The following is a 22,758-nucleotide window of genomic DNA, read 5'->3' on the forward strand; positions in this document are numbered from 1 at the left end:
CATCTGTTACAGAGGGGACAGTTACAAAAAAATTGACTAGCTTTACAACATTGGATACCAAATCAGTCGAGGCTACAGAAAAGCAAAACTCAGATCTGTCCATTGTAACCACTCTACCTGAAGAGTTGAAAACAGATTTGTCAACCATGTTTAGCAAGACTGTAGATACTGGTAGTGATCATAAATTATCAACTAATGATGATGTTCAATCTACCCCCATCATAGAGACAACAGAAAATCTGGACAGGGTTACAGAAGGAACACATACAACTAACGCACCAAGCACAGAGCATTTAGGCCAAACTCATGAAACACCAGATATGACCAAGATACCAACTGCTGATATTAGTTCTACCTCCACAATAGAGACTACAGCAAGGGTAGACAGGGTTACAGGAGAAACACATACAACTAATCCACCAAGCACAGATCATTCAGTTCAACCAAGTGAGACACAAACTGTGACAAAGACATCTGATGCTGATACTAGTTTTACCTCCCCCATTGAGACTGCAGCAAGTGTAGACAGGGTTACAGAAGAAACACATATAACTAATACACTGACCCCAGAACATTCAGTTAAACCAAGTGAGACACAAAGTGTGAGATGGACAGACAATATACCTGACAGTACACAGACTCTAGAAGACCACTCAACACCTGTGTCAGAGGGATCAAATAAAAAAACCTTGTCTAGCTTCACAACATTGGATACTATATCAGTCGAGGCTACAGAAAAACAAACCTCAGATTTCTCCCCAAGAACCCCATTGCCTGGTAAGCTAAATACAGATTTGTCAACCATATTTAGCAAGACAATAGATACTGACAGCATTAAAACATTATCACCTAATGATGATGTTCAACCTACCCCCACCATAGAGACAACAGGAAATCCAGTTAGGGCTACAGGAGAAACACATATAACTAATGCACTGACTCTAGATCATTCAGGTCAACCAAGTGAGACACCAAGCGTGAGACAGTCAGAGAATATACCTGACAGTACACAGACTCTGGAAGACCATTCAACACCTGTCACAGTAGAGACATCAACAAAACAATTATCTAGCTTCACAACACTGGATACCAAATCAGCTGAGGCTACAGAAAAGCAAAGCTCAGATCTGACCCTGATAACAACACTGCCTAATGAATTAAATACAGATTTGCCAACTATGTTTAGGGAGACTGTCGACATTGGTAGTGATAACACATTGTCACCTAATGATGATGTTCAATCTACTCCCATCATAGAGACAACAGGCAATCCGGACAGGGTGACAGGAGAAACACATACAACAAACACACCAAGCACAGAGCATTTAGGCCAAACGCGTGAAGCACCAGGTGTTACACTGAAACCTACTGCTGATATTAGCTCTACCTCCGCTATAGAGACTACAGTAAGGGTAGAAAGAGTTACAGGAGAAATACATATAACTGATCCACTGACCCCAGATCATTCAGGTCAACCAAGTGAGACACTAAGCGTGAGACAGACAGAGAATATACCTGACAGTACAAAGACTCTAGAAGACCAATCAACATCTGTTACAGAGGGTACAGTTATAAAAAAATCGACTAGCTTTACAACATTGGATACCAAATCAATCGAGGCTAGAGAAAAGCAAAACTCAGATCTGTCCATTGTAACCACACTACCTGAAGAGTTGAAAACAGATTTGTCAACCATGTTTAGCAAGACTGTAGATACTGGTAGTGATCATACATTATCAACTAATGATGATGTTCAATCTACCCCCATCATAGAGACAACAGAAAATCTGGACAGGGTTACAGAAGGAACACATACAACTAACGCACCAAGCACAGAGCATTTAGGCCAAACTCATGAAACACCAGGTATTACACCAACTGCTAATATTAGTTCTACCTCCACCATAGAGACTACAGCAAGGGTAGACAGGGTTACAGGAGAAACACATACAACTAATCCACCAAGCACAAATCATTCAGTTCAACCAAGTGAGACACAAACTGTGACAAAGACATCTGATGCTGGTACTAGTTTTACCTCCCCCATTGAGACTGCAGCAAGTGTAGACAGGGTTACAGAAGAAACACATATAACTAATACACTGACCCCAGATCATTCAGTTAAACCAAGTGAGACACAAAGTGTGAGACGGACAGACAATATACCTGATAGTACACAGACTCTAGAAGACCACTCAACACCTGTGTCAGAGGGGTCAAATAAAAAAACATTGTCTAGCTTCACAACATTGGATACTATATCAGTCGATGCTACAGAAAAACAAACCTCAGATTTGTCCCCAAGAACCCCATTGCCTGGTAAGCTAAATACAGATTTGTCAACCATATTTAGCAAGACAATAGATACTGACAGCATTAAAACATTATCACCTAATGATGATGTTCAACCTACCCCCACCATAGAGACAACAGGAAATCCAGTTAGGGCTACAGGAGAAACACATATAACTAATGCACTGACTCTAGATCATTCAGGTCAACCAAGTGAGACACCAAGTGTGAGACAGACAGAGAATATACCTGACAGTACACAGACTCTAGATGACCATTCAACACCTGTCACAGTGGAGACATCAACAAAACAATTAGCTAGCTTCACAACGCTGGATACCAAATCAGTTGAAGCTACAGAAAAGCAAAGCTCAGATCTGACCCTGATAGCAACACTGCCTAATGGATTAAATACAGATTTGTCAACTATGTTTAGGGAGACTGTCGAAATTGATAGTGATAATACATTGTCACCTAATGATGATGTTCAATCTACTCCTATCATAGAGACAACAGGCAATTCGGACATGGTGACAGGAGAAACATATACAACGACCACACCAAGCACAGAGCATTTAGGCCAAACGAGTGAAGCACCAGGTGTTACACAGAAGTCTACAGCTGATATTAGCTCTACTTCCACTATAGGGACTACAGTAAAGGTAGACAGGGTTACAGGAGAAATACATATAACTAATCCACTGACCGCAGATCATTCAGTTAAACCAAGTGAGGCACAAAGTATGAGACAGACAGACAATATAACTGACAGTACACAGACTCTAGAAGACCATTCAACACCTGTCAAAGTGGAGACATCAACAAAACAATTATCTAGCTTCACAATGTTGGATACCAAATCAGTTGAGGCTACAGAAAAGCAAAGCTCAGATCTGACCATGGTAACAACACTGCCTAATGAATTAAATACAGATTTGTCAACTATGTTTAGGGAGACTGTAGACATTGATAGTGATAATACATTGTCACCTAATGATGATTTTCAATCTACTCCCATCATAGAGACAACAGGCAATCTGGACAGGGTGACAGGAGAAACACATACAACAAACACACCAAGCACAGAGCATTTAGGCCAAACACATGAAGCACCAGGTGTGACCAAGACACCTACTGCTGATATTAGTTCTACCTCCACCATAGAGACTACAGCAAGTGGAGACAGGGTTACAGAAGAAACACCGATAACTAATTCAGTTAAACCAAGTGAGACACAAAGTGTGAGACAGACAGACAATATACCTAAAAGTACACAGACTCTAGAAGACCACTCAACACCTGTGTCAGAGGGGTCAAATAAAAAAACATTGTCTAGCTTCACAACATTGGATACTATATCAGTCGAGGCTACAGAAAAACAAACCTCAGATTTGTCCCCTAGAACCACATTGCCTGGTAAGCTAAATACAGACTTGTCAACCATATTTAGCAAGACAATAGATACTGATAGCATTAAAACATTATCACCTAATGATGATGTTCAACCTACCCCCACCATAGAGACAACAGGAAATCCAGTTAGGGCTACAGGAGAAACACATATAACTAATGCACTGACTCTAGATCATTCAGGTCAACCAAGTGAGACACCAAGCATGAGACAAACAGAGAATATACCTGACAGTACACAGACTCTAGAAGCCCAATCAACACCTGTTACAGAGGGGACAGTTACAAAAAAATCGACTAGCTTTACAACATTGGATACCAAATCAGTTGACGCTACAGAAAAGCAAAGTTCAGATCTGTCCATTGTAACCACACTACCCGAAGAGTTGAAAACGGATTTGTCCACCATGATTAGCAAGACTGTAGATACTGGTAGTGATCATACATTATCAACTAATGATGATGTTCAATCTACCCCCATCATAGAGACAACAGAAAATCTGGACAGGGTTACAGGAGGAACACATACAACTAACGCACCAAGAACAGAGCATTTAGGCCAAACTCATGAAACACCAGGTATGACCAAGACACCAACTGCTGATATTAGTTCTACCTCCACTATAGAGAGTACAGCAAGGGTAGACAGGGTTACAGAAGAAACACATACAACTAATCCACCAAGCACAGATCATTCATTTCAACCAAGTGAGACACAAACTGTGACATCTGATTCTGATACTAGTTTTACCAACCCCATTGAGACTACAGCAAGTGTAGACAGGGTTTCAGAAGAAACACATATAACTAATACACTGACCCCAGATCATTCAGTTAAACCAAGTGAGGCAGAAAGTGTGAGACAGACAGACAATATACCTGACAGTAGACAGACTCTAGAAGACCATTCAACACCTGTCAAAGTGGAGACATCAACAAAACAATTATCTAGCTTCACAACGTTGGATATCAAATCAGTTGAGGCTACAGAAAAGCAAAGCTCAGATCTGACCCTGGTAATAACACTGCCTAATGAATTAAATACAGATTTGTCAACTATGTTTAGGGAGACTGTAGACATTGGTAGTGATAATACATTGTCACCTAATGATGATGTTCAATCTACTCCCATCATAGAGACAATAGGCAATACGGACAGGGTTACAGGAGAAACACATACAACGAACACACCAAGCACAGAGCATTTAGGCCAAACGCGTGAAGCACCAGGTTTTACACTGAAACCTACTGCTGATATTAGCTCTACTTCCACTATAGAGACTACAGTAGAGGTAGACAGAGTTACAGAAAAAATACATATAACTAATCCACCGACCCCAGATTATTCAGGTCAACCAAGTGAGACACTAAGCGTGAGACAGACAGAGAATATACCTGACAGTACAAAGACTCTAGAAGACCAATCAACATCTGTTACAGAGGGGACAGTTACAAAAGAATTGACTAGCTTTACAACATTGGATACCAAATCAGTCGAGGCTACAGAAAAGCAAAGCTCAGATCTGTCCATTGTAACCACACCACCTGAAGAGTTGAAAACAGATTTGTCAACCATGTTTAGCAAGACTGTAGATACTGGTAGTGATCATACATTATCAACTAATGATGATGTTCAATCTACCCCCATCATAGAGACAACAGAAAATCCAGACAGGGTTACAGGAGAAACACATATAACTAATACACTGACTCCAGATCATTCAGGTCAAACAAGTGTGAGACAGACAGAGAATATACCTGAAAGAACACAGATTTTAGAAGACCATTCAACATCTGTCTCAGTTGGAACAATTGCAGCAACCATTTTTAGCAAGATTATAGATACTGACAACATTACAACATTATCACCTATTGATGACCCTAATTCTATCTCCACCATAGAGACTCTAGTAAATACAGACAGACTTACAGGAGAAACACATAAGACGTATGCACTGAGCACAGATCATTCAGGTCAACCAAGTGAGATTCCAAGCGTGAGACAGACAGAGAATATACCTGACAGTACCAAGACTCAAGAAAACCTTTCAACACTTGTCACTGTGGGGACAAGTACAAAATCATTGCATAGCTTCACTATATTGGATACCAAATCAATTATGGCCACAGAAAATCAAAGCTCAGATCTGTCCCCAATAACATCATTGCCTGATAAATTAAGTACAGATTTGTCAACCATATTTAGCAAGTCTATAGAAATTGGAGAAACACAAACAACTGAGACATCAAGTGTGAGACAGGCAGAAAATATAACCAGAGCTTCAGAGACTCTAAATGAAAATTCAACAACCATCAAGGTGGAGACCATTACAAAAAAAATCTCTAGTTTTACAACACTAGATAACAAATCCCTTGAGACAGTAACAAAGCATAGCTCATATCAGTCTTCAATTACTTCATTGCCTGCAGACCAAAATAGAGAATTCTCAGCCAGGGTTAGTGAGGCTGTAGTTTCTGGTATTGATACATTATCACCAACTCATGGTATTAGTTCTGCCTCCACCAAAGACTCTACAATAAGTCCAGACATTGTTACAGGAGAGCCACATCCAACTGATGTTCTGAGTCAAGAAATGTCAGGCTATACTGCAAAAAGGACTGAACATACTACTGTGGTGTCAGATGCCACTAGTGATAGTACAGAATACTCCACTGCACTTAATGATATAAGAGTGATAACGACCACTGTAGGAACTTTTCATTCACCTACAATATTGGCTACAAAAAAATCGCAACAGCCTCTTTTGACGCAAGCTACTGAAGCATATAGCAAAACAAATCTAATCACTGATGATACCAGCCATGGCGATTCAAGAACAAGTGTAGTTTTATACGATCCCAATTCAACCATTGTTATAGGAAACCTGGATATACCTATAATAACACAACTACCTCTAGGCCATTCAACCACTATAATGACGGATGCAGAGAATCCAAATAGTTCCACCATTTCTTCAACACTGGACACACATGCAGACATACAGGGTACACCAAAATATGATGTAGAGCAATTGAATGAAGTTGATACATCCCAAGATATAAATGAAAATACCTCAACATCTATTGCAGTTAGCGTTAGCAATGAAACTGTGGTACCTGATGTCCTTGGCTCCCTCCCTCCTTTTGTTTCTAGTAAAGGACCTGGCATAGATAGTTCTAAAATAGTACATACAGAACAACCCAACCTTCTAAAAATTAATGAAACTGTAAGTCCATTGTTAACAATAATCTCAGAAGCGGATAGTACAGAGAATTTCCTAGGTACCGCAACAGAAAGGGTACCTGATTTGCTGAGTTCTAGAAGTACTAGTCCAAAGGAAACCATTTACACTACCCAGGAGCCAAAAAGTGATAGGGTAAGTGAAGGAATGGTTTCAGAAGGTATTGGTGAATCTACTGATAGTACAATACAGACTGACCAAAAAGAAGAAAAAACAACTACAGTAACTGGGAAAACAAGTCCATATTTTGGAGAAAGGACAACACAATCAAGAGATAGCAGTGAACCATTTACCTGGAAGCCAAGTATACTGTATCCAACAGAGGCATCAGGAACAAATACAGAGCAGGCACTGCTTACAGATGTTACCCATGCAAGAAAGTTCAGCTTTGGCACCTCTACGACAATTGTTGCTAAAGAGGATATTGTGTCTACAATAAAGGCTGAGGAACCTTTTAGTTCTGTTTTGGATGAAAGTATCAGTAAAAATCCATCTCCATTAGTCAAAGAGAATGTAGAGGACATTCAAAGAATGGAGACAGATGATATTGGCCTCCAGACCACCTTGGTTACAAGTAAAAAACAACACAATTTTCCTTCAGTCACCATGGGCATGAGAACAGAGCTGATGTTGAGTTCACATGCTGTAAAACATGATGCAGAAAAATCAACTATACCTAATATAATCTCACATGGATTAACTAAATACTCACCCCTAACTGATGGTGATTTATCTACTGCCATTATCAGCGATTTAGATCATTCAACATTAAGATATCCAGGAAAACCAGACCCATCTCCAGTGGATTCTGAGTTAATAAGCAAAAGTAGCAAAGAATCTTCAGTTACTAATGCAATAACCACAGAGGGTGTATCTTCAGCTAGTGCACAAACCGAAAAAGACCAGATGTTAAATGTACCTATTAACACTGGAATAAACAGCATATTCCCGACAACTGTGAGTGAGAAGGGAAGTATAAGCAAGACACTAACAATTCTTCTTAGAACATTAGGTCCAAAGCAGTTTGCTAGTTCTAATACAAGGGCAGATGTGTACTTACCTTTTGTAAATATCTCAAGTACACAAAGCCCAATTTTAGTGAGTGGTGAGCAGCATTCCGGTGTAATCGAATTAGAAAATGTAACTTCATTAAATAATGGTAATTATGTAGAAAGTATGAAAGATGTGACAGCTGAAACACTGAATAATTTACATACAAATTCTTTTGATTTTACAGCGAGCACATTGGCCCCTGTCCAGGAACAAAGTACCAAAGACCTTAAATCATATGGTAATAGTCAAACAACAAATTCTCAAGGATTACAGGAAACTACAAACACAAGGTTAAGTGATATTATTTCAACAGGACCAACAAAAGACCCAACTTCTAGTTTTAATAAAAGTACCTCCCCATCACCAACTAATGTAGGGCCCACTACACTTAAGGCAGTCGAACATACACATAATCTATCTGGGGAAAGTACAACTACGATAACTGTTGGAACAGAAACAAAAATGCCAGACATATCAAGCACTCCAGTGGAAAGTATTGAAAACAGGTTGAGTACTCAAATGACCAATGAAAATACATCACCAACTGCAGGAACAAAAATTGATACAACCACAAAGTCTGCTGGTGACACCCCATCTTCAGCTTCTGTGCAGACAAAGGAGACAGTAACCCTAATGGATGGCGATATGGGTAAAATTTCCACTGTCATAAATTTCAATGATGCTGAATCACAAAAATCCACAATCGAACCATCTGTAAGCCATCAAGAAAGAACAACATCCACTGATGAGTCTCTGAAATACACTACAAGACAACCTGAAAAGGATCTCAATCTGTTACCCAAGACTACAATAAAACCCAAGACCGATATGGAACAAAGAATAACCACAACTCAAAAACCAGAAGGAGCAACAACAAAGGATGTCTTTAACTTTACTCCAAAAGATAACATGTTTACCAAGTCTTCATCTACGAATATGCCTCAATATAGTCAAACACACATGACCACAAAATCACCTATCCTGTCACGAAGTACAAACCCACCTGGTAAAGAAGATTCCATTACACAAAAGCCTAGGAGTTACATTACAGCCAGACCAATTGGCATTGAAGAAATGGAAAATAAGAATGAAACCAACTATCCCTTGACCATTGACCCATTGCACATCTGTGATTTGCTAAAGGATCCAGAAAACAAGATACAAATATCAGAGATTGATCTCCAGCGCTTGACACAAGTATGCATTGAAATGAGACAACCAGTAAGTACACCATCATCAGAGATAAGGCAACCTGGTTCTGACCAGATTAAAGTACCCTCACATCACACAATAACCACTATCCTACAGCCCAAATGGAATCAGCCACCAGGATCAAGATTCATACAGCTTATTGAGGAAATAAAAAGGAGGGCAAATATTCCTCAAACTCCAAATTTAATAGGAGTCCCAGGCCTACACACAAATAAATCAACAGCATGGTTGTTGCTACTTAATAAGTTCAGGAGTCCAAATGGTAAGTAAGCAATATTGAATCTATATCTATATATTGTTCAATAGGGGAGTAAGAATTAAAATAAGCATTATGGGCAATAGTCAGCAATGTGTTAACTCATTTGTGGCCCAAGAAGTTGGACATTTTCTTAAATTACCATATGTTGGCTGTATGCCGATGCATGCTCTAATTTTCTAGAACGAGTAATTGAGAAATATGCATCAGTTATTCCAGTAACTGACAGGAAACATAAAAAGTGATGATATTTTGCAGGAATGCATTAGAACATATAGATAAATACATTTATTCAAGTCAATAGTAGCCCTGACTAATGGCTCACTAGAAAATATTTATTTATTATAACCAAACTCTAAGGTCTAGATTTAAACATACTTGAAAATATTACTGCTAAACGTATGTAATACATTCTTAAGGAAGTGAAACGTAAATTTTTTAAACCCAAATAAATAATCCAATAAATAGCATGTGGATTGAAACATTAGGCATGTTATCTCAGTAATAAAATATTGAGTTAGTCATCCTACACCAGGAGTTGGAAGCTTGGGGAAAAAAAGCTGATTGCTTTATTTATTTTTTTATTTGGGCTATTCTGGCCTAAAATATCTTAATCCCTTGTCAATTATCTACAATTTTTATTAGTCAGCATAAATACTTTACTGATATTTACTTTATATTTGTATTTTTTTTACTCTGATATTTATATAAGTAAGCTCATATCAAAAAATGTACACTGAATTAAATACTAATTCATTTCCCGACTTGAAGTACTAAGAAATATTTAATCATCTCCCAACACTTTGCTATAGACCCACAGATGAACTTGTGCATTGGACCTCCAGCAGATGGAATGACAACCCTCCATAATGGTTCAATGGTTGTATTCCGAGGTAAGATTGTGCTTTCTGTTACTTTGCAACAAGATCAAAAATGTATTCATAGTTACTGTAATGTTCTTCTCTGGCTATTTCATACATTTATGTATAGTAATATACGCATACCTTTGGGTTAGTTCATTTCCTTCTGAGAATAAACTTAAAAAGGGGTCCAGCTCATGTGATCACCAGTCTGGTCACCAAGCTCTGAAGACCATCTAAAAGGAAATACATGGGAAGGAAACTATATGCAGCATATACTCATGGGGAATATCCAGGCTGTCCAGGGCTCTGGAAATGAGGGCTTTGGCAACATCCTAAGTGCTGTGTTTGGGAAAGACTAAACTTGAAATGGTTCTCATTGCTCTGGGGGAGCAAAAAAAACATGGTAATAAGCAACTCCTAGATCTATTAAGACTGGAAAATACCTCCTCTGCATGAATGGAGGGATATTTTTTTTATTTATTTTTTTAGAAATTCCATCCAAATTCCTATATTCAAGATTCTGGGTGGGCATATGCAAATTGGCTCAACAAGGAATCACAATTTTGCCTCGTTCCATGTTAACATGGATTCCTTTGAGTCTGTGTTTGCTGTATACAACCGCTTTGAAACACAACTTAGGGAAAGATGCAAAGCCAGTGAACCACTCATGGACAGCTGTTTCATTGTTAATGCAAATCATCAGCATGAGGTTGGTTACTGGCTTGCTATTGAGGCTTGGCGTTACCAAGAACGTTATGGTGGAGAAAAAATGTGATTGAAAACCCCTTCCACCTGAAGTCTGTGGATAGTCAATACAATGTAAAATAAAGATCTGCACATGAGTCAAATCATAAGACTTGCTTTCTTCGACAGAAATCTAAAATTTGCAGTGATGTTACTACCGTAAATGATATATATATATATATATATATGTAAAGCATAATTTAATATCAGGTAATTGTAAAAGCAGCAGTAGTCCTTCAAAATGTTTTGGCTGAATTAAAATAGTTTTGGTAGAGACCCATAGTTTGAACACGTCATTAGCTTGGTGACCTAGTCTTTTTAAGCTCAATTACCAGCTCTTTTGAATATATTGAGCAGTTTTCAGAAAAATATGTTACTCCTGGGCTAACCTCAAACATGCAAACAGACAAATTGCAATGGTTATTTTGGATCTTTTTAGGTCATTATTTCTGGATGCTGAACCAGGGAGGAGTTACAGAGAAACCTCGCAAAATCAGTGAGGTATGGGGCATTCCTTCTCCGATTGACACAGTGTTCACTCGATGTAACTGTGGTGGCAAGACTTTCTTTTTCAAGGTAAGATTTAAAAAGGAATACAATATAAATGGAAACATTATAAAGGTAAACATCTAAATTTAATTTGGAAACTAAAGAGATGGGTCAGGGTAAGAACCAATAAAAAAATAAATAAAAAAAACAGGTTTTGAAGCGGGAACTAGGAACCATAAAATGTCAAATAAAGAAACAAACCGTGAGAGGCCAGATTACATGAGTGGGAAAATAATTCAAGTTATTTAAATTAGTCTTTATAGCTCTTTAATCTTCTGTTAACTTTTATACAGTAACCACAGAGGTGTAAGTAGTTGTTTTAAAAATAAGACCTACAACAATCATGTATACAATTAACCAGCTTTACTCACGCCTAGGGACTTAATCAAGAAGATAGACACAAAATCTGTAAACAATTGTCCCAGATCGGTATCTACTATGTATGGCACTGATATTTTGGATAAAGAAATATCAGTACATTTGAATTTTAGTACCTATAGGGGTAAATAACGAATGATTGACAATTAGTCTTGTAATGTTTTCAATGGAACAAATTTGGGATTGACTGTCCTTTGGAGGCTGACAATAGTGAGTACAAGATTATTTGGCCTGCTTTATATATTTGAGAATGTTATTATATTGGACATATGCTACAGTATCTGCTCAGGAGTGGGGTGGATTTCCTTTAGTTGGTTTTTACTAAAAGCATTTTGAATGGCAAATCTAAAGATCTAATAATGTTTGTACCTACAAAATCTGTAACGAACATGGTCCTAAAAATTCAGTCTTCACTACCCAGCAACAAAATCTTAAACAGCAAGTTCTAAATACTATATCCTTTAATGCTCAGTCAAAGAACCTTCCCACTCCCTTAACCCTTGAGGAATTGGATGGTAGTTTTACAATTGTGTCCCATGTATTTTGCTTACTGTTGGGTTTTGTCTCGGGTTGAATAACTGCCATTAACACTTTAGCTCATTGTCACTTGGTGATTTAATCCAAATAATTTTGAACTTGTTACTTGTGGCATTGGCATCAGTGCTTATACATATGTAGTAGGGCAAATTATACTGGAAAATTCCTAGATTGGAATAACTGAGGCTAGCTATGATTATTAGCTAATAGCATAGCGGTGACGTGGGCTACATGCTTCAGAAGCAAAGTTCTAGTGAGCGTATCTTTTGTACATGATGTGGATGATGATCTCTTGAGCATTATTTCTCTGTGTCAAATGGGTTGTTTCCTTTAATTTGCCAATAGGGTCCAAATTACTGGCGTTTCACCAATGATGCTATGGATCCTGGATATCCAAAACAAATTGTTAAAGGGTTTGGAGGACTTAAAGGTAAAATAACTGCAGTGCTATCAGTGGCTGGAGTCAAAACAAGGCCAGAGTCCGTCTATTTCTTCAAAAACGGTATGTTCTGTTCTTTTTCTTTTAATAAGTAATGGCTATAAATGCTATTATACCAATGTCTTAATATGGATTTCATGATAGCAATACTTATTCATGTTCTCTTCTTTGCATTACTTCACCACTTTTCTCTCATCTGAAATAATTCACTCTTAGATATTCCGAGTTAACTTACTTTAGAATCTCTCCTCTGCCTGGCTTCATATTGAAATAATAATAACCAATTTCTTTTATCAGGTGGGAATGTTCAGAAGTACACATATCGCCAGGAACAGACTAAAAAATGTTCCAAAAGAAATCGTCCAGCAGTCCAATACCCAATTTATCCACAGAACATACAAACAGTGAAATATCGCTTTCCTCGGCAAATCATAAGACAACGAATACAGATACACAGAACTCTCACAAATGTCAAGCAAGCACCTTTGGGTACAGCTATCAAATAAATTAATATAAGATGGAAATGCTTGTCCTTGCATATTCTGAGATATTGCTTCTCATTCCAATCATTGATATTGAGTATATCCACCCAAAGCTGGACAATTGATTGTTCAAGACAATCTCAAGGAACATTATAGGCTTCTGTGACATATCTAGCTGATGGGATCAGGGATGAGATTCAAAGAACACTATAGCTTTAGGAATGCAAACATGCATATCTAATGATGCAGTGTTAGACTACCTGTTCAGGTCCCCAAAACTAAAAAAAAAGGATTTTACTCAGCTTATTTACTCTGGTGCGTTGGTCTCACACCACTGGCTGATATTATTATTACTGATGATCTCAGCCTATCAATGCATCCTCATTGGGAAAATAGTAGCAATCGCTATGCTGCAACCAATCAGCATCTCCTCATAGAAATGCATGGAGTCAAAAGTGCAGTGTTTACATGACTGTCCTTATGTGGCTGTCAAAGTGACAGCCACTAGAGGGGGCATTATATAGCTTGTTACACTGCTAAGCCAGGGTATTTGCACCAGAACCACTTCATTAAACTGTGTTTGTTCAGGTGCCTTTAGTGCATTTTTAAAACTACAGTGAATTTTGTTAACTGCTGCAATTATAAGACACTGTGCACAGAGACAGAGGACTTTCATGCACCATAATCTATTTAAAGGACCACTATAGGCATCCAGACCACTTCAGCTCAATGAAGTGGTCTGGGTGCCAGGTCCATCTAGTGTTAACCCTGCAGCTGTAAACATAGCAGTTTCAGAGAAACTGCTATGTTTACACTAGGGTTAATCCAGCCTCTAGTAGCGGTCTCACTGGCAGCTGCTAGAGGAGCTTCTGCGCTTCTCACTGTGAAAATCACAGTGAAAAGACGCTGGACGTCCATAGGAAAGCATTGAGAAATGCTTTCCTATGCACTGTTTGAATGTGCGCGCGGTTCATGCCGCGCATGCGCATTCGGCGCTGACGTCGGGAGAGAGAGGAGAGTTTCCAGCACCGAGGGAGCCTGGCGCTGGAGAAAGGTAAGTGTTTAACCCCTTAGCCTGGCGGGAGGGGGGCCATGAGGGTGGGGGGGACCTAAAGACCCTATAGTGCCAGGAAAACGAGTTTGTTTTCCTGGCACAATAGTGGTCCTTTAAAGAAAATAAGTTGTCATGATGGTTGGAGGGTCCATTTAAACCACAAACAAAGAAACAGAGTCTGCAAATTTGATGTATAGATATGTTTGCACCCTGGATTACTTCCAGAATTCTGTAGAAAAAAAAAAAAAAGAAAAAAAAGTCCAGTTCTTGTGATTCCCAGCTTAACTGGAAACATACAAAATATGACTAATTTTCATCTGTTCATCAAAATGTAATTATATCAGACTCTGTAATGCTGTGACTGTACCAGGGCTCAAGATTTCCACTAACCCACGAGACATTGACCAGTTAAAGTTCAGCCCCAGTGAGTGAGCCATGGAATCTCCAGGCTTGCAGTATTGAGTAACTGTTCTGCCTGAGTATGATTTGAAATTTTGAGCATTGACTATACAATGTAGTGTTGATACTCAATGTGAAATGTACTTATCCAGGTGTTCTTCATGAAGAGGTTTCTGTTCGTTCCACTTGGCGAGGGATTCCAAACAACATTGTATCTACTGTGTCTTTGCCAAATCCTCAAAAGCAAGATGGATTTGATTATTACGTCTTCTCAAAAGGTAAGTTACTTTGCACATACATATTGAACAAAGTATTTTTTTCAGTTCAGCAGTTTGGGTAATCTTAGGTCTTCATATTTCAAATGGTGTGACTGCTTTGGTGGTGATGGTATTGGTAGATGGTATTGTAATGCCGTATTGCTCCTGAGTTCTAGTCTTTTCAAAGCTTCCAGAAATGATCAGCTTTCAACAAGAGAGTAGGACAAATACCAGAAAATAATAATTATGCAAATTGGAGTAAGACGGCTACCACTTGCAATTCGTTTTTTAAAATATTTTTTAAAATACTAAATAAAAAAAGTGTTACAAGATTATGGGAAGGGGTGCATCAAAACATATTATATTTAACTGCCCCACAAATACAGTTCATATATATTCCGTTTCGTTATATTTGTATTAACTATATTTTAGTTATCATCAAGACATCACCAGTTATAGAATCATGACTAAATTACCAGTCCTTATCATGGAAAGTATAATCACTGGCCCCAAAACATAGATGTGTGATGCATTTAACCCTCCTGTTGAATAATCCTAGATACTGCCGTGTTAAAGGAACACTATAGTCACCTAAATTACTTTAGCTAAATAAAGCAGTTTTAGTGTATAGATCATTCCCCTTTCACTGCTCAATTCACTGTCATTTAGGAGTTAAATCACTTTGTTTCTGTTTATGCAGCCCTAGCCACACCTCCCCTGGCTATGATTGACAGAGCCTGCATGAAAAAAGAAAAAAACTGGTTTCACTTTCAAACAGATGTAATTTACCTTAAATAATTGTATCTCAATCTCTAAATTGAACTTGAATCACATACAGGAGGCTCTTGCAGGGTCTAGCAAGCTATTAACATAGCAGGGGATAAGAAAATCTTAATTAAACAGAACTTGCAATAAAGAAAGCCTAAATAGGGCTCTCTTTACAGGAAGTGTTTATGGAAGGCTGTGCAAGTCACATGCAGAGAGGTGTGACTAGGGTCCATAAACAAAGGGATTTAACTCCTAAATGACAGAGGATTGAGCAGTGAGGCTGCAGGGGCATGTTCTATACACCAAAACTGCTTCTTTAAGCTAAAGTTGTTCAGGTGACTAAAGTGTCCCTTTAATGAATACGGTGCAGGCAGTCAGAGACAGACCATAGCTGAATTTGGCCTATACCAGTGATGGCTAACCTTGACACCATAAATTGTTTCTGGACTACATTTCCCATGATGCTCAGCTAGCTTTTAGAGTCTAAAAGCTAGCTGAGCATCATGGGAAATGTAGTCCAGAAACAATTTATGGTGTCAAGGTTAGCCATCGCTGGCCTATACCATTCTTGTTTAGTTTTGGTGGACAGGACTGACATTGTTATTCATTTGAATATTTACTAAATCTGTAATCCATGGATATAGTCCAGAACCTAGGTACTAGGGTATTTATATGTATTCCCATCTATAATTAATTGGCTTAGGAGCATCTTTCAGTTCTTTTGTTCGTTTTGCCATAACTCTTGCCACATACGCTAAACTGATCTAGTTCTAGGATTTATGTACATTATTGTTTCCACTAGGATTAGAATGCAATGTTAAAAAAAAAAACTAGATACATAATAACAGGAGAGAATAGATAATATTCTTTCAAAAATGTTTAAATATATTTGTAGTAACTTTTCCTTTTCTTTCACCCTCAGAAAAATACTACAACATAAACATGTCCAGCAAAGTAGCAGTGAAAATGCCTACTCAGTCTGAACAGAAAACGACAAAGGATTGGTATAAGTGCAAGGAATGAAAACAAGAATAAAATCTTTCTAAGAGAACTTTTTATTAACAAAGACAAAACATTTGCCTCTATAAAACATACAAAGTGCATAAACGTAATTCTCCAATAAACAAAAAACAGTCAGCTTTTCACAAAGAATGAAATAGAGATAGAGGATATAGCTACTGGCAATTCCTAATTTTCCTCCCAGAATGTGCGGGACTCCTAAAATGCAAGAGGGGGGGGGGGGGGGGGAGGGAGGGGGAAAGGGGGTTCAATTGACGTGCAACATATTCAGCACAAAGCTGACTGATAAGGATCCCAAGTAAGAAGATTAAGAAGATCTGAAGAGCTTAATATATGCCACCAGCAGATTCTAAAATAACATATTTCATGTACTGCAGTTACTTCTGTGCTGTCCTCTAACTAAATATATTTTAATTTACTATAATATGTGTGTGGTATTTTTCTTTTAAATACAACTGGAGCATTTGCTTCCCTTGTGCCTGAGCTATCCAGGAATAAAAAGATAAACAAACAAACAAACAAACAAAAGTAACATAGCTGAAATACAGGAATACCAGTTCAGGTTCTGGTAGATTAGCATTGCTATATTTCCTGCTCACGTGAATTTTTAGACAGACATTTTCAGGATAAACAGCGCTGATAGGCTACCATTTTAAAATAAATGCAAAAACAATAAACAAAAAACACATTAAGATTTGACATTCCTGCGTTTACTATCAATCCTTAAAATGAAACTTTGCCCAGACCAGGAAGTGACTCAGCCAATCACAATGCTCACTTTCTGTATCACTGACAAGGTTACCCCATAATTAGTACTGAGCAGCACAAGGTTTCCTGGAAATTCAGTTTTGCTACTATAGAAAAGCTTGACATCATGTATAGCAGGTTTTGTTTTTTTAAGCAAAAAGAGAAACACTGCCAGTTGGGAGCAAGGGGCAGAAATAATGGGCTTAAAGAGGTACTCTAACCCTTAATTTAAAAAAAAGTTTTTTTTTTTCTTTCAAATTTAAAAACCCACACTCGTATAAATTTATATGAAAACCTGTGCTGGGCAAAGCTCTAAGCAACCCTGCCCACTCTGCTTTCTGTCGTAACCGACTCTGAGCATGTGGGTGGACAGGGAGATCAAATTATTAAAAATAAAAAAATTCAAAACTACAAAATGGAGGGAGGCAGGGAGGGCTTGTAGGGACAGGAGAGAATCGGACCAGGTCTGTCACCAGCGCAGTGTTGCGCTATCAACAATGATGTTAATCTGGAAGTCATAACATTGAATGATGAACTGCCTGAACTGTTATAATTATGATACTTCAGGGGGGCGGGGCCTGACAGCCAAGATGGCCGGACGTGTTTGTTAGCAGCTCCTGCACGTCTGAACTCAATCCAAACAAATCCTTCTTGAATCGATTTAAAAACAGAAAGGAGAAGATAGTGTAATACTCCAGCAACAATTGGGTGCCCGAGGGTGTCCCTATTTCTGACTCAGCACCTTGGAAATACACTGTCCGAACATGCGGCCTAGCGGGAATGGCGGCCAGATACCTGGGGGAGTCGGCCGATCCCCCGGGACAGAACCGGCTGCGACCGCAAGCAAGTCTGCTGCCCTGCAATCCCCCCCTTTGGACCGGTGGGGGTTATCCCGGTCCCCCTGGGCTAGCCCCATGGACTCACTAAGTGATCAAGCAACCCTCACATCAACCCAACCGGTAAGGCCCAAGATGGCGGACGAGTTCTCCCGGCGGAGGCAAGGGCTGAGCGGGCCGGAACCGGTCCAACAAGGCCCACCAAACCACACGCAACGACGCATAGACAAAGCGTTCCAACGACTCTGGCGACGACTAGAGGCGTGGATGGCGGTGCAACAGGCCCAATCTCAGGAGGATGAACGCAAGGCCGCGACCCGTAAAAGGCCTAAACCTCCTCAGGGCAAATCGACTCCACAAATCAATAAAACCACCGTCTTTGACCCGACATGGCGGAGTCCCACTTGGAACAAGAAGAAAGGAAAAAATCGCCGACGGAGAATTCGCACCCATGTAAGGAGACAACACAATACGACACATACAACACCCCACTTACCTGCATACGCGAGCGGGAGTAGAGGAGCCAGGCACCGGACCCAGAGCCCTGAGGTGTCTTACAACAAGCGACTGAAACCAAGCCAACACCATCGGAAAACCGCAGCATCTGTTCGCACACCGCAAAAACGCGCACACGAATCAAGCTGGGGAACCCAGACGGAGAGTCACCATCAGGAACGGACAAGCCGGATGGCAGGCGGAGAGGCCAGGTCGGGCTCCAAAACGGATCATTTACTAAAGCACACCAAAGGCATCGGCTGACAGATTGCAGCGGCCCTCGATCCGGCTACCAGCCTACTTACAGTGCGGGACATGGATGTAACAACCGAACTTTCTCACTCTATTTGCTCTGTCCACCTGAACTGTTTATAGACATGATCAAACGTTTTTTTTTTTGTATTGAGGTCCTAAGGCTACCCATATACCCATATACCCAGGAGAAGATGCGTGTCAGTTTTCGACAGTAATTACTCATCTATTGTGTTATCATTTTATGTTTTTTTTTACTCCATAGTGCATAATTGTGCCTAAACGAAGCGTAAAACTTAACTGCATGCCCCGTGTGTTTCCCAACGCATACACCTAACTAGATCATTATGTTTAAATCTTAAACACTGTCGGTCCCACACAAAGGCCCTGTTATGCCTTTCATGTCACTACTGTTTACACTAGCTTATAGGCCTAAAACGTTGAACCTGCTATTACTATCGCTTAAACATGCCACTGGTGCAAATACTTGGGGCATGCATCACATAAACAGTGATCAGAATGTTACCTGCACGCAATCTTAACTATAAATCGAATTAGCCAGGAAACCTGCATTGCCTAGCAACTACTATACCTGTTAACCATCTGCAGTCCACGCTTGTTGATTTTATATAACCACATAGGCACAGAAGGCGCTAACAGCTTATTTATTATTTGTATTTTATTTGTATTTGATGTATAATATGTTTTAAGAGGCAATAAGCCGTAACACCGCCACCATCCTCATGTAATAGAGCCACTGAGCCACCCCTTTTGAACCTACGGCCGCTTATAAGGCAGCCGCTCATTACCGTTTAACATTGACATCAGCTCTCATGGTCAGACATGGTAAAAGCCACAAATATGACACGTACGCCCTTAGACGACGGAATCATGCGAGACTATGCACCTCAAAGTTAGACACCTCAGCACATTTGGACAGCTATTAAGCCCTCACAACACGAATCTCACTAAGACGCATCCACTCTTTCATAGATTATAGCAACCCACCACACAGGCATTAAAAACGCTACCAAATAGTCACATAGCCACAAATACCATACATTACATACCACTTTGTTATATGTATTGAATCTCACAGAAAAGCAACGTTGTTTTCCTGTCTTGTTACTCATGTTTTAAAACTAAAATATTGTGCTGTTTAAACTGCCACATGTTGAAACGCTGACAAAACGCTAGCAGACGCTGTTGTGGCGCTGCAAGCTCTATTGTTATTTCATGCACAAACAAAAATAAAGAATTATAAAAAAAAAAAAAAAAAATTATGATACTTCATGTTTGAAGATTCCAAAATGACATAATTAATGTAATTAGAAATTATCTAGATGCTGTTAACAATTTCATGTTCAGCAGCTGTTTCGGAGTGGACATATGTAGGAGCATTCTCAGAGGAGTTGATATACACTGGAACCAACTGGTCAGAAGTGTTAGTGACTAATTCCAGACAAATAAACTTCAGCACCTTGCGACAGAACTCCAACTCGGGGCGCAGAACAATACCTACTGAGAGAAAATGATTAAGGGAGTTACTGTGGATTTATTTTAAAGGAAGTTGATATGTTGGAAATACCTAGTTTAAGAGACAGTTCTTTTACAGCCCAGAAATGCATAGGTCTAAATAATAATTTGCAGGACCAACCTCCTTGAGATGCCAACTGTCCAAGCGTAGAATAGCTAGAACTTGCCGAGGGCATGTCTACTGGTCCAAACATGGAATTAGGGACTACAGAAACCAGTGAAGTACTGAAAACAAACTATACAGAAAAAAACTCAATCATTTTTGAATGCCAACACAGTATTATTCTAGCCCGAAAGATGCATAAAAAAAAAAAAAATTAAACTATGCCTCATAAACAAAGGAACTGCAAGATTGAGAGAAAAATTGTCAAATTAACAAAATAAAAAACTTCAGCTCATGTATTTTTCCAGCTTTGGTAAAATTAAGAATTTATCATTCAATTTTGCACAATTTCTAAATTATTAAAAATAAAAAAACCACAGTAATGTCAAAAATGCATACACAAAATAAAGTTTAAAAACTAATCAACAGAGGGGGCGGAGTCTGACCGCCGAGGCGAACAGACGTGCAGGGAAGGAGCTCCCGACGGGCAAGCGGAATAACGGGCAATACCGACGGCTGTATAGCACACAGACCCCCCAAGGTGCGCCACCCACATAGGGGACACACCAAGGAAGCGGAGGATACCCTCCTGAAGCTGATCGGGGCATACAGCCCAATAAGCTACCTGAGGCCTGCGAGAGATGGTGCCGGGGAGAGGCGGCCGCTCTCTCCGGAGCCGGACATCCCGGCAAGCACAAATAGCTGCTGAACCCCCCCCCCCTTTGGACCGGTGGGGGTCATCACGGTCCCCGCAAGGCAAGCGGACAAGCGACGGCACTCGACTTCGCTAATCTGGCAGACACACGAGTCGGACCAGGCGCGTCCAAGATGGCCGCCCGCAACGGCTCACAGAGGCAAGCCACGAGCACTCGAACAAGGCCTTCCTCCTTGGAGGCCCTCGACTGGCTGTGTTCAGCCTTCTATAGTCTACAGCGCAGCAGGGGTATACCTCACTTCCAAGCGACGCAGGCGGTAGCCGGGTGGATTCGGCCGGCGACCCGCAGACGATACTATGGAGACCCCCTGCAGGTCTTCCGCTCACTGAAAACACAAGCGGTTCCCGCAGGGAAGAAACTCACACAGAGGCAGCGGACTGGGCTCAGCACATCACCCCAACGCAAGCTGAAGCTGAAGCAACGAATCCGACATGCGAGATCTCCTTATGCCCATCGCCGCAGACTTCGGACACCCTCACCAACCACGACCCGCAAGCCCGACTGGCCCCACATGTCACGCCCGAAGTCCAGAGGCCTGGAACGTCTCTCTGACCTGCTGAACCGCGGGAAACACCACCACACGACGGATCCCTGGCACTCAGCCACACATAAGCTACAGAAGCCCCAGGAACCGAAGACTCACAAGGTCAGCGAGCGGCACCCAGAAGGGATTGGATGAGCCCAGGCGAGGGCTCAAGGTCCGACAGGCACACCTTGTTAAAGCGGGACTCCCCCACCATGCCTCTTTACACAAGAACTGCTCCTCACATAATGTACAGACCTATGAACTGCCATCATCTTACCTTGTTATAGAAATTTTTGGCACAGATGCCTACCATGCCTACTTGGCGCCTACCCACACAGCCTCTATGGCCTAGCATGTTTTATACCAGAATGCTAATGTCACACATATTATTTAACGTTTGATTTCCTTTATTAGTATTATAGTATGCCTGTCTCACAAGCCTGTTATTCATAAGCTTACGAGTCCTTCCTTGCTTATTATGTTATAAACAACGGTCTCCAAAACATAGAGTAAACTGCATACATTAGTCTGCTCTTTCTGCTGCCTAGAGACGACAGGAACTGTCTGTATATAACTGCCATTCCTTACTTAA

At 40.0% G+C, this 22,758-nt stretch overlaps 1 protein-coding gene across 1 annotated transcript in view; it reads left to right on the forward strand.

Moving 5' to 3' along the window:
• Positions 1 to 17,140, forward strand: part of PRG4 (proteoglycan 4) — a 73,223-nt gene extending 56,083 nt beyond the window's left edge. The window contains exons 22-28 of the mRNA XM_063426208.1: positions 8,182 to 9,471; positions 10,278 to 10,358; positions 11,512 to 11,648; positions 12,882 to 13,038; positions 13,273 to 13,464; positions 15,063 to 15,188; positions 16,858 to 17,140. Of these exons, the coding sequence (XP_063282278.1) occupies positions 8,182 to 9,471; positions 10,278 to 10,358; positions 11,512 to 11,648; positions 12,882 to 13,038; positions 13,273 to 13,464; positions 15,063 to 15,188; positions 16,858 to 16,958 (2,084 nt within the window). The 3' untranslated portion in view covers positions 16,959 to 17,140. The remainder of the gene's footprint in view (positions 1 to 8,181; positions 9,472 to 10,277; positions 10,359 to 11,511; positions 11,649 to 12,881; positions 13,039 to 13,272; positions 13,465 to 15,062; positions 15,189 to 16,857) is intronic.
• The last annotated feature ends 5,618 nt before the right edge of the window (positions 17,141 to 22,758 follow it).

The sequence above is a fragment of the Pelobates fuscus genome, chromosome 7 (assembly GCF_036172605.1).
Source record: "Pelobates fuscus isolate aPelFus1 chromosome 7, aPelFus1.pri, whole genome shotgun sequence".
NCBI lineage: Eukaryota > Metazoa > Chordata > Amphibia > Anura > Pelobatidae > Pelobates > Pelobates fuscus.